General features: G+C 42.9%; 1 protein-coding gene across 3 annotated transcripts in view; it reads left to right on the top strand.

Annotated features, from left to right (window-relative positions):
- The window catches only part of ephb1 (EPH receptor B1), a 209336-nt gene that overhangs the window by 55405 nt on the left and 140136 nt on the right, over positions 1-13795 (top strand). For all 3 annotated transcript variants that reach the window (XM_078173315.1, XM_078173314.1, XM_078173316.1), the window contains exon 2: positions 11057-11121. In XM_078173315.1, the coding sequence (XP_078029441.1) occupies positions 11057-11121 (65 nt within the window). The remainder of the gene's footprint in view (positions 1-11056; positions 11122-13795) is intronic.

The following is a 13795-nucleotide window of genomic DNA, read 5'->3' as shown; positions in this document are numbered from 1 at the left end:
CAGTCTTTCTCGTCTTTCCTTAACCTGACCAATCCAATCAAAGAAGGCAACAGGTACTAGCCAGTCAGAAGGAGAGTAGGGTGCATCGTGCCTTCACTATCCTAGGAAATGCAAATTTGCATCCAGGACAGGTTTTCATCTGATTTCAAATAAACAAAGTCTTGGCTTTCAGAGTATTATTATGGAAACCTTTTGAAACCCACAGGGTCGTCACTGGCAACCCACCTGAGCTGGCTCTAGGCAGCTTGGCATCGCGCATCAAAATATGAAAGTTTAATGTTAAACTTCTGTCACTATGGACATGCTACACATCGTTAGCTTGGTTAGTTTCTCTCCACTGTTCAGTTCATTGTATGCAAATCATTAACACCAGAGTTTAGATTTACCGACATGATAATCAAGAAAGAGTGGTTAAATCCTTACCTTTAAAATGGTCATAAGTATAAATACGTTTCCAATTCTTGATTATTTATATTCCTTTATTCCCTATAAAAAGGAAATCAAGGGAGTTTAGAGAGAGATTGAATCCTAGTTTGCTAAGTTCGTTCGTCAAACGAGCCGCAGTTCTACCGAAATAAACAATTTTTTCGTCTTCCTTTTTTTCGTTACCTTACTGTCTCCGAAAAGAAACTGACCCCAAGCTTCGCTGTGTATTTTGCACTCTAGGACAGCCTCAGTACATCCCGCCCAGTTCAGAAAGCCAGTGGGTTTTGTCATGTATCTTTGTGGCCACCGTACTGCAAACTTTAAAGGCCTTTTTCTCAAAGTCATAGCTCAGAGCCAGTCATTATGTAATGTAATGTATTTTGCTTAATATTTTGAGTACAACGACAATACTGGTATCATTAGAAAGCTAAGAATCTTCACAACAGTGCATACAATTCAAAATGTTTCAGGGTCAATGTGGCTTAAAATGATAGAGCAGAACACACTAAGAGAAATTTAAGGTTAATATTTCCAAAATTAGCACTGAGGTTGCAAAAATCAGTCCAGGAGCTGCATGTCAGTGTGTACAATAACTCATATGATTGCGAACATGCCATGTTGTGCATTTTCTTTTTCAAAAGGACTGTGATAAACGTTATCTTCGCCGTCGGGGACGTGGGGGGACGGCAACAGAAAATGCTAGCTCTTGATTGGTCCCTGTGAGAATCCATTACATGACGGTCTACTAAAGTAACTGCAGAATTCCCAAAGCGGTGTCATCACTGCCAGACTCACTCCAAAAAACCCACATGAGGTGGGGGGAGGATCATATTTCTGCTGTGTGCGTCAGGAGCAGAAAGAAACAAAAAAAAACACCCGAGACATTTGAAATGGCATATCCTTTGTCAGAATGCTGAACACTGTGTTTCACCAGATTATGTTGATATAATTTAACCTTTTCATGGAAATGTTAATATCCACACTGGCCTGAAACTGATACAGATGTTATGAAATATTTTGGAGCTTTGCTCAGTTTACATTCATCTACGTCTAGCATAAACTCCATAGCCCCTCCATTATGTGGTTTAGCTATTACCCACGTTTGCTCTTTACTGCCTTCTTATTAGGTGTGGAAGAGGACGAGGATTCATTGGAAGTCTTTTGCACTAGAAGAAATTAGGTTGTTTGTTTCAATTGACCCATAGAATGGGACTAATTCTTGGTTAGCCTCTTCCTATTTGTCTCTGGTAATGGTTTGAATATAAAAGAGCATTGGTCTCCTCTCTTTTACATCCAGTCAGCTAGAAAATTACTCGCCATTTGCAAGCATTAGAAGAACAGATAGGAAGTACATATTTCTGCAGCTGAGTGTGCTTGGTGCGTGTGCGTGTTAAGGCCTTTAAGGTTTTTGGTAATAAGCACAGGTCAACAGGTCACAACAGAGATCCCTGTATAAAGCCTGGAGATCCTCAGCTCTGTCGTGCCTCCCAAACTGATGCTTTTAAGGTGTATATGGTGTGTGTGTGTGAGAGTTTTGGGTGTGTCCCTTCTTCTTCTTATCCTACACAGAGCTCACGCAGGAAGAGAAATCAAACCCCCCCCCCGTAGCCTGTCATTAACAGGAGGCAGAGAGAAAGAAAGATAAGGGGAAGGAATGGAAGCGAGAAGGCAAAAAAAAAAGAGACGGGGGAAGGGGAGAAGATGAAAGACAGTGGTAAATGGAGAGTGAAGAAATGCGGGGAGAAGAGGAGGAGAAAGGATGCGCTGGGATTAAGGGGTAGAGGGGAGAGAGGGTGAGGGAGAAGAGGGAGAAGAGGGACGGATGCGTGGGAGAGGAAAGAGGGAGGAGAAGAAGGTGGAGGTAAAGGGAGAGCAGAGAGGGGTGGGCGGTGGGGTTATGATGAATTAAAGATGACACTCTCCGGCAGCCTGGTTTCTAAAGATCACTCTGTCTGCTAATGTAATGTTAATGAATGCAAATGATGTGCCTAACCTCTCTCCCCCTGACCAGGAGAGGGAAAGGAAGAGAGAGAAGGAGGGCAAAAGAAAAAGGGAGAGGTGTGAAGTGCGGAGGGGGGGTTGGTATAAATGTGCTGTATCTGTCTCAGGCCTGTAGCTGAATGAGTGACTGACCACGAAGATATGATTAGATGTGTGAGTCTGTTGTCACCAGCCTCTGGCTGTGCATTGACTGTGTACCTGTCTGTGTTTGCCAACCCCGCTTCGGGCGGAGGGTTGTTGTGTTTTCCTGCTTCCCTTCCACAGCAACTCTATTACAAACCGGTAATAGTGAGGAAAGAGAGTGTGGCTGCCCACCGTGCGCCGCAAGGTTGAATCTTAAGTTTTATGCGACGTGGCAGCCCAGATGTGTAAGGCCAAGAGAATGTCACCTTGCTGTGACGATGGGATAATTTCATCAGGTCCTGAAGATACCGCATGTATTTTCATTCTCCTATCTTGTGAGGCATTCTTCCTAACATCTGCTGCTGATCTCACTTTGGCTTCTGTAAGTCCCCACCTCTCATCTCTCTTGGCTCTCCCTCTTGTCCCCGACACTGACCTGGTCTTTTTCATGCCGGAAAATTTTATTTTCACTCCACCAGCGCGAGTGTCTGCGAGCCCAGAACGCTGTTAATACATTTGTGTGTGTGTGCGATATGTGATTTGTGAGCCTGTTCATTTATTCTGTCTGTGGCTCACCGATGCGGGACTTGTGTGTCCCATCACTCCCCGCTAATGTCTCAGAGGATGGCAGATTATTTTCTGTTCAATTTTCAAATCAGCCACATTGTCATTGCTGTCTTCAGGGAGACATAGAAGTAACATATTTCTTTTGATGTATTTCTGTTGACTGTTCTGTATCTTCTATTTAAAGCGAAAGCCCTTCAGAATGAGTGACACAGCTTTAGTGTGGCGCAGATTAGAAAAGTCTCACATCTGTGTTCGCAAGGATTGTCTTCCCTGTCGAACACGGTGACTCAATCAAAGATATCACCTCTTTCATATTTCTTGTAGCCCGGAGCGGTGCTGTGCCGTAAACCCAGTCACAGTTTTCAAATCAGCTCAGTGCTCTCGACCATGTTGAACTTGAGCTGGTCCTACCTTCCAGTCCAATAAACAGTCTTTTTTGTGTGTGATTTCAGTGAATGGTGTCTGTTTGTGTGACAAACTTCCACACGATTTGTTCAGAAAACACTTCACTCCGTCAAAAATGTTCCCTTTTTATTCATATATCCCCCGAGTGGACGGCTGATTAGTTTGGGAGACGCAGCAGCCTTTACTCTTGTTTGTTTGTCACTTTGTTTTCAGCCCCGTATTAAGATGCCAGGCTCAGCGGGCTGCCATGGGGCTTCATCATTGTTAAGTGCTCATTTCAATCCCGCTGATTTCTCCTCTTTGGTTTTTCATCTCTGTCTTTCCCTCTGTCTGTCTATTCCCTTCGATGTCTCCCACTCTTTGTCCTCCCATCTTGATTCCATTTCAGAGAAAAGATAAACCCCTCTTAAATATTGTCGTTCAAGGCCCTCGGATCTTATTTCAGTTTGTTGCCACAATAACAAAGAAAAGGCCCTCTCAGCCCAGCATCCAGCATCTGGACATGATTGTCTCATTGAATTACAAAGTGTACCAGCATCCTTGAACAGGAGGACATAGTGAGGGGGGTGAGGTTAAAGGATAGATGAATGGAAAAGATGTGTGATGGGGTGGGAAGGGGAATCCATGGAGAATCGTCTGCCATATATTGACTAAGGAGCTGGGAGCTTCAGAGAGGCGCTGCAGCACATGTTCTATCGACCAGCAGCCATACAATCATACAGATGTGGCCGCAAAGGGGGGAATTACACAGACATGTTGCAAACTGTAGAATTAAAGTCGTACATAAAGGCTCAAAGAGGGTGTAGAGATTGTCCGATCCATTTCTGCCGCTCTTTCTTCTCTGAATCCTCTTACTATAGATGCTCTTTTGCCCAAGTGCGAGCAATATGCAATCACGCGTGTCTATGTGATGTATCATGCGACTGCTTGCTGACGTGTAATTGTGTGAAGAGGGCTGCCTTATCGATCTGTAGCGCAAGGCCCCATCAATGTTTAATGCAGTCTCTCTCGCTCTTTCATTTCTCTCCCTCCCTCTCTCTATCCCTCTCGCTGTATCTGTGGAAACAGCCTACCATTTGGTATTGATCTACCACTTGCTGCTAATGAGAGGGAGCTGTGCTTTCTGGCATTGGAAGCTGTAGGCCCTTGGTTGAGCCTCGGTTTTGGCTCGGCTTGCAACTTCTGGGTTTTGACGAGTGCGCTGGCAGCGTATCAGCTTGAGTGAGCCTTACATAGTGAGCCAACCCGTATCCGTTGTATGTTTTAGAGTAACTAATATTCTGTGATGTAGTCAGAATACACTCCCCGGCCTCGCAGCTCTTTGAATCCATTCACGGCAAGCTACCCTGACACCTACAAGCTATTGTTTTCCACTAGATTTATGACGTAGTCTACATTAAGCTCTCTATGTTAATATTTTTTCCCACAGATTGAACTGCTAGTGAACCTGGCTGTGTTTAATTTATTGGAGCTCGCAGGTGGAGCTGACATAGCAGAATATGAATGCAGGAGAAAACACTCTGGGCTACCCTCCAAACATGAGGGACTCCAGCGCTGTTGTCTTCCAAATGACTTGGTAAAAACTGAGAGAGAAAGAGAGCAAGGTGGTGTGCGGTCAGATGTAAATGCGATCAGATTCAGGGAGCCATGGAGAGGGAGGACTAATTGTTTTTACGAGGGTTTGATGGTGTAAGCTGAGGAGTAACCCAGCGTTAAACTACTGGAACCCACATACAGCAAGGAGGGATGAATCAGAGGAAATAAGTGTCTCAGCTGCATTAAATGCAAATTTACAGTTACAGCAATACTTGTATAAAAATAAATATTTGATCCCAAAATGTGGACATATTAATTTATATCTTTACCTGAAACATGTTCCTATATAAAATGGACCAGCGGCCATTTTGGCAAAGGGCTACTCCACCCACTAGACGACCATTTGTGAATCAGTTTGTCATGCCATGTGACACCCTGAATGTTTCTCCCATGCCTCCACAAAATTGGTGAACATATTGTTTTATAGATTGATTGGATTACCTTTTACAACAGCAAAACTGTATCCAAACAACTGTTTACAAACTCTTACACAACTTGTGCAGTATGATTCAAATCTCATTTATCCAGTCATATGCTCAGTACTTCCCAGACACATGCATCTTTGCTTAAAGGTTACTGTGTACCCTCATGAGACCCGAAATTTTGTTTGGTATGCATTTGTAATTTCACCTTACTATTTGGGATCAGTAGGACCAAATAAGTAAAAGCACTGTCAACGATAATTAAGTCCCAATGTTGTCAGATGAGTACTTCCTACTTAACAGTGTCTTAGCTTGTTACTGTTGCTAAAATTGGTCGAATCTGTCTCCATATCAAACTACAAACATTTTTAATCATAAATAAACCAGTTTCAACCATAAAATCTGATCAGGTTTTGAACCTTGTCCACTTTTGTGTCAGGATCGGCTGCAGACTGACTTGGCAGAGATGGCTGCCATCTTGTTTTTACATTGATTAATGTAATTGGCTCTTACTACCACTAGATGGCACAAGAAATGTCCATGAACAAGGACAAGTGTAAGTTAAGAAGATTGAAGTTTAAGGTCAAGTAGACCCAAATTGTGATACCCTAATGTGAGGACACAGGATCTCAGGAGGTTAAAACTGAGCTGGAAGTGAAACTTATCAATGCTCTCTTTAAAGCCAGACTCCAAAAATATGTTGTTGTTTTGGGTTTTTTTTGTGAAAATGCAAGTATTTGAAAAGTACTGAGCTTATGACTGGATAAATCAGACTTTAATTGTACTGCAAGACCAAATATGGAGTTTGGACTGGTACCCAAAGGTGCCAGTTCACCTTCAGGGCACTGCCGAGGTGCCCCTGAGCAAGGCACCAAACCCCCAACTGCTCGGGGCACTTGTCCTAGGCAGCCTCCTCACTCTGACTTTAAATGGAGTCATGTTTGTGCATGTGTGTGTGTTTGGGCCTGTGTGTATATGACAACAGAGTGAAAGAAATGGATTTCCCTTCAGTGACTGATAAAGCATATTTTCCTCTTTGTAAGTGGATGTTTTGATATAGATTTGCTGTTGTTTAATAAAGTTCCCAATTGATCAGTAAATCAACATGTTCGCTCCTTTCAGTGGAGGCATGCGAGAAATCCATGTTATCGAATTCACGGCATCACTAATGATTTACAAATGGTCATTATTTGGATGAAGTATGTCCTTTAAAAAATACATTTTATTCATATATATATATATATATATATATATAATATGAATAAAATGTATTTTTACAATAGCAAAAGAAACCTTTTCCTTTGCAAGCTTGGATCATAGGATGATTTATAATTTCAGCAATAAACCAATATGTGCCTCTTGTAATTTTGAAAGAGCAGGCTTTTCTAATTAATGTGGGTTGCTCGTTTTAAAATGAAACTCTCGAAATCCACTTATGATTAAATGGATGAATGGTCCACATAACAGCTCATTTAAAACTCACACACACATACACGTACACAAGGGACATTTTTCCAAATCCCCAGTGCCATTGGACAGGTGTGTGAGCTATGGCATGACGGGCTGTGTGAGCCCCACCCCGTTGCTAATAACCAATTAGCATAGTCCATTTACTCATCTGCTACTCAGATATTCTGCTAATGGCAGACATTAGGTCACATGACACGGCTCATCCACCCCTCCCATGGGCCTTTGACCTTTTATTTTTGTCTCTTACCCTCGCCATCTTGCGCCTCCTTACCCCCCCTCCCTTCCTTTTAAAAGGAAATGGAAAATGGCCTATCAAGTGCCTGTGTGATTTGACTAAAGCTTCTGTGATTTCCCCTGAGAAAGCGTTGGCAGTCCCCACAACGCTGGCTGGCGCTGAGGGCTGTTTCATGCTCCTATCTCCCCAGCTGACAGCAAGTTGTACAGGCAGGCAAGCAGGCTGGAGCTGGCTGGCTGGCTGTGGAAACTAGACAAGACAAGGCTGATCTTAGGGAAATTGAAATACTCTGATGGAAGCCGGGTGTGAACAAGGCTGTCACTGTAGGTGTACACAGAAAATTGCTCTCTGAGTTGGCTGGTGAATGTAAGTGTGTGTGTGCGTGTGTGCAGCATGTGTGTTCATGTGTGTGGCTTAATGCGTATCTCTGTGAGTGCTTGTGTGTGCGGCTGAATTACCTAGGCTAATTGGTTTCATGTCTGAGGACAGTTTCTCTCAGTAAGGGGAGATTGAGAATGAAAGGCCTCTTTCCTTCCTACCGGGGGCTTGTCACTCATCCTCTGTGTACTTGTTTTTTTTTTTTTTTTTTTTTTTAACCAAGACCACTTGAACTGCAGATGACGGGCTTCGAGTGCTCCATCATTTGGAATGATTTCTAAATCACTGCAAGTTCAGTGAGATTCCAAATAAGCAACAGCTGCGGGTGTGTGCTTCCTGTGGAGGAGTAGGTGAAGGGAGGGTGCTGAGGGCTGGAACCTGTTCCTGCACGAGGACAAGCGTCTGCTGGTTATGTCCCTGCATTTAGTCAGAGCAAGATTTCTCCCTTATCGACAAAACGTGTGGGTGTCGCTAGCCAACCGTTTGCTGTGATAGTGGAAGATGTCCAAACCAAAGACACAGCTACCACAGTTCCTCTGAAAATCCCCACATGCCCTGCTTATCTACTACAGATCACCACCCAGACATACCATTCACTCCCTCTGCAGCCAATTTTTTATCTGTTTGGCCACAACAAACACAATGGAGGGCATGTTGTGGCAGGGGACATCACAAAAAGTGAAATATGCCCTGGTTCACCCACAACAAGATGGAAGGTTTAGTCTGGAGAATAAACTGTCTGTTACTGGGGAAATTATGAATCTATCATTACACTGCTAAGGCCAACATGTCACCCAGCTCATCACTCTATAAATCTGTGTGTGTGTGTGTGTGTGTGTGTGTGTGTGTGTGTGAGAGAGATAGAGAAGCAGGAGAGACCAGTGGTTCCTGATAACTGCCATACACTCTTAGAAGTAAGGGTTTCAGTGTGTTCTTCCTGTTCCTCCTGAAGACCTGACATTCTACCCAGAACCACTTGCTTCTTAGGAACGCATTTCTTGAAGAAGAGGTTAGGCCTTTACTAAGAAAAGGTTCTTAGTAAAGGCCAAAACACACTAGTGGTGACCGCAACACCAAAAAATATACCCCAGATATGTTCAATGTGCAACCCTACACCAGTGGTGGCTAAACGTGCGGCACTTAACACCACTCTCCTATTTCCAGCGTTGCCGCCCCCAAAATGAAGTGCTTGTACATACCAGCTCCTGTAGCAGCTTTTTCTCTCATCACCATTGATCTATAGACAACTCTGTAGCTGTTGCTGTGTCTTGTGTGTGATGAAGAATAGATGAGGAGAGACTCATTGTCGAGGTCGAGAAATATCCCGAACTAAACGGCCCACAATCCCATTATTATAAAGATACATTCAAACGTGGAAGAAGTACAGATATTTCAGTAAGAGTAGTATTAACTTTATGTTGTCATCTGTTGATGAGCTACAGCGCTCTTTTAGCTTAAGACTAAATGTTCCATTGAGAACCATTTTCATCCAAAGAAGTCTTTTTGGAAGTCAGAGTTCCTCTTCTTAAATGTAGATGTATCTCAGATCCCCTTAATCAGTCAGTTTTACTTGTGTTCTGCCATCACACAATATCACACAGGCTACCAAAATTATTATTATAATGATCTGACAGGTACTGGGTACTTGGCATTTTGTATTTGGTTCTCATTTGGAACCAAATTTTGGTTCCTAACCCTACTGCACCAGTGAAATAGTAAATCTGCACCCCCAAAAACATATTTGTTAACCTTGAGTTTTGTGGGTTATGCTGGACCACATCAGCCCTTTCGGAGGCTCATGACACCCAAGGCTACTGGACATAGTCCCTCATCCCCCACGCTAAGACCTGAAACCATGATTGGTTTGGAGAGAGATCTATGGGTAATGTAGTCAATTACTATTCTTAGAGCCGTCCTGGTGAATTTGCGTTTCCTAGGATAGCAAAGACATGACCCACCTTACTCTCCCTAAGACTGGCTAGCACTCATTGCCTTCATTAGTTGGATTGGTTAGGTCTAGGCAAGAGGTGCGCGATTGGCTAGGGTAAGAATGTCAGGGTAAGCCAGAGTAAGGCACAGTAGGGTGGGTTATGTGCAAATTTGCACCCCCTTTGGTGCATTGTAGACGACCATAGAGCCACCTGGACTGATTCTTGTTAGCTCCCTACAAGGTGAAAAGCTTCTGAATAGAACACCAGAGAAAGGTTCTGGGTAGGTATAACCCCTTATGTTTGGGCTCTAGATAGAACCACTTGAAAGTGTTCTCGGTGGAATCTTTCTAAAAGTTTCTCAGAGGAACTAAAAGGGTTCTCCTCTGAGGACAAGCCAAAGAATGCTGTATCTTTCTGGTTAGCACCTTTATTTCTAAGAGTGCACTCTCTTCTTTCCCGGAGCTATATCATGTTTCCAGATTTCCGTGCGCCAACAAGGAAGATATTAATCAAAACAGGTCTGACAAACTTCTTGGGTGAGCTGCCAGACTTATTTGTCTATGATGTGTCACTGAGGATTAGCAAGAGGTAATCGTTGTCTTATATTTCATAGATATGGGACCAGATAAGACACCTTATGAAATACAAGTCCAAAGTGAGATAGATGAATTTAGATCTCCTCTGAACTGTTCCCATATGGCAGATTTTCCTCTCTGTGGTTATAACTTTTTATTGTCTCATTTTTGTTTGCAACCAGTGCACCAAGGTGCAGCTTGAGATTTTGTGCAAATGCTCAGAAAATCACAGAGAAACATAAGACAATCTTTGCCCTTCTCATTAAAGCTTTCACAGAGACTGCATGCTTTGGGAATTTATGTATTTTCATAACCGTGGGGTTGAGAAGAACTGACAAAGAGTACTGCCACACTAGTTTTCAGGGAATGTCACTCCCCGCTTGTGGTAAACAAACTGCAATGGCCTCGCCATGGAGGGCTCCCTCCGTATTTGTGAAGCGGCTTTCTTTGGGTAAACAATGTGACAAAGTTCAGCACTCGCATACGGCCACATGAAAACCCATGCAGTGTCTCTCATGTACAAACAGACAAGTACAAAAATATCCACTCGTTTTTGCACAAATGACTGCATGCACGCGCCCGCTCACAAACAAAGGCAGGATGCACATACAGTGCTGTAGTTTCATGCTCGCACAGACAGAACACAATACAAAGCTCAGCATTTAACAGCGTGACGGAGGCTCTAAGACATTCCTTCCAGCAAAGTGCCAAAGCTTTGTTTCCGTGTCTCTTGTCTTAAGAGAAGTCTAGCAGAGATGGATGAAACGCTGTGAAGGATTCATCTCCTCTCTGTTCATCGATGATAGTGTCAAGTGATCACTGGGGCTTGAATGCAGTTCAACTCTGTGGAATGATACTCAAAATAGCTTTTCTGAGGCTAACCGCTCTCTTTCTCTCCCTCTACCTCTTTTTCTTTCCCTGCTGCAGAGACCGTAATGGACACTCGGGTGGCCACAGCTGAACTGGGCTGGACAGCGTATCCTAATTCCGGGGTGAGTTGGTCATTGCCAACACAGGCTGAGCAAAAAGTTTCAGAAGTTTATGTTCAAACTCTCTCTTTTGGGAGGAAAATATGTAACATAATGCACGTACAAATCTACAGCCAGACAGACAAATAGGCAGGAAGGCAGGCAGGATGGGAGTATAGATTTAAGTAGTGCCCAATGTAGCTCCTATTATGGGTATTATTTTCTCTCTGTCCCAGCTCATAATGACTTAATGACATAATGGGTCCACGTAAGCCCCAGAACACAGTACCTAAGTCCCTGTAAATGGAGGCTGGGGGGATACCATAGACATAATGATACTGTAATGATACATTTATGCAGGGAAGTGGAGGTATTAGGATGAAACGGGGGAGGAGGAGCTAAGAGGATGGAAACGCTCAGGGCTTTCTCAGATTTTAAGGGGAACTATTTTCAACTTTCAGGTAGTTTCATGCACATGAAAGGAGTGAAAATGGAAAGAAAGTGCCAAGTCATCAGAATGGGAACAGTGCTCCTTTCTTTCTTTCTTTTTTTTTTTTGTTGAAAGAATCACAGTATCAGAAGTATGATTGCCCTATTACGCTAATGGACTTAAAGAGAATTTTAAGGTCTTGTTCTCTGTGCTGTAATTTAATAATTCAATGAAAAGCTCCATAGACCAACACTGATAGCATGAATCTTGCAGGAGCCATCCAAGACAGACAATGACTGTTTCCCGCATTTTCTGGGTCTTTGGGTCTTTATGAGGCATTTTACACACGTGTAAAGGGAGCTTTTATTGCTCTTGAGCAGAGCTTTGGCTCTGTTTAAACACTGGAGAGTGTGGCAGTTCAGCTTTTTTTTTTTTTTTTTTAATCTCCCCGAAGGAGCACTAACTAAAACAACCTGGACCCTGCAATAACCTAGAGTATTCATTTGATGCTTCTACCTATACACCTGTGTGTGCATGTGCACATTCATCTTAATAGGATCTCACAGCTGAGACCTTGCTTATGTCTACTGTTGCATCACTCTTGTGAATAACTTTATTCCTTAAAAAGTTGGACCAATGTTTTGACCCAGTAAAATAATGTACCTGTCATGCCACTCTTTTACTTTAACAAATGAAGTTTTCTGGAATCAGTGAGGGAGCATTTGCTGAAACTGTCACTATGTCTGGAAAGTAGTACATAAGACAGATACTTTGTGAAAACAATCATGTTCCTCAGCCTCCTCAGAGTGCTTCTAATGGCATTTGCAAGAATTCACAGCGCCTAAATGAAAACAACCAATCTGAGCCGAGGAGTTTCTAACGCAACTGTCAATCACGTCAATCACTGCTTGTGAACTGCAGTCAAACTAGGCAGCGCTGATCGAATATGAATCAAGATTCTGTTTCTGCATGTCCTCGTTCTCGCTTCAAATGTTTTCGGAAACATATTTTAGTGTACTGTTTAGCTGTAAAATGAAAACAGCTGAGCCAAGACCAAGCACTGCCTATCTGCTGCACCACTTTCTCATTTTACAGCTGAACAGTACACTAAATTGTGTTCCTGAGAACATCTGAGGCGAGAAAGAGGTAATGCAGTAACAGATTTGATCGGCGCTGCCTAGTTAGACAGTTTGACTGCAGTTCATGAGCAGTGATTGACCTGATTGACAGCTGCGTTAGAAGCTCCTCTGCTCTGATTGGTTGCTTTCCTTTAGCTGCAGTCTGATTCTAGTAAATGCCATTAGAAGCACTCTAAAGAGGAAGAGTAACATGATTTGTTTTCCAGACTATCTGTCTCATGTACTACTGTCAGTACTGTCACTACTGCACTACTGTTATCAACTGTAGCTTTAAATGCTTTCTTTTAAACTGTATTCAATTCAGTTTTATTCAGAAAGCCCAATTATCACAAATCACAATTTGCCTCAGAGGTCTTTACAGCATTTTACATCCCCGTGTCCTTGGACCCTCACAGTGGATAAGGAAAAACTCCCAAAAACAACCTTTACCGAGGAAAAAAATGGTAGGAATCTCAGGAAAAGCAACTGAGGAGGGATCCCTCTGACAGGATGGACAGACGTGCAATAGCTACGATAACATTAATTTTCGTAGGTAGTAGTAGCTTGTGAGCGGAGACTCTACTCACCAGAAGAGAACTTAAAATAAGCAGCTGATTACTTTACAGTCAATGTGGGTAAAATAAATGGTTGGATATTTATACATTTTGATTTCAAATTTGTTGGTAAAGATGCAGAAGGTCAGTGGTCAGTTTGCCTCATTTCTTTACCCTATTTTAGAATAACACACTTTTCTGCACAGCTTCAGTCATTTCACCAAATGTGCAGAGTTTTTCTTTAGAGATGAGGCATGTTGGTCCTCCACCCGGTGCTGTTCACCCTGAACGCTGCGAAACACAAACAGTGTCTTTTTCATTTTAAAGGATCAGATGTGTCAACACTTAACACACTTGCATAATATACAGTGGAATAATCATGAATTTTCAGCCTCACACTGTCACATCTTCCTCTTTGTGAGGAGGAAATATCCAGTAAGACCCACTGAGTAGAGACATCTACAGTGCTATTTCCATCCAAGCCTGCTCAGTTCAGCAAGCCTCCAGGCACACAGAGCCTCCTGTCTGTGTTGAGCATAGTTTTTTAAGCTACTCCTGGTGTAAAGGTTCAGGCAGGAAGAGACCTGCTGTAGGGT

This window comes from Epinephelus lanceolatus, chromosome 12, assembly GCF_041903045.1.
Source record: "Epinephelus lanceolatus isolate andai-2023 chromosome 12, ASM4190304v1, whole genome shotgun sequence".
Classification (NCBI taxonomy): domain Eukaryota; kingdom Metazoa; phylum Chordata; class Actinopteri; order Perciformes; family Serranidae; genus Epinephelus; species Epinephelus lanceolatus.
The sequence above is the reverse complement of the archived record's forward strand: the minus strand, read 5'-3'. Positions and strand labels throughout refer to the sequence as shown.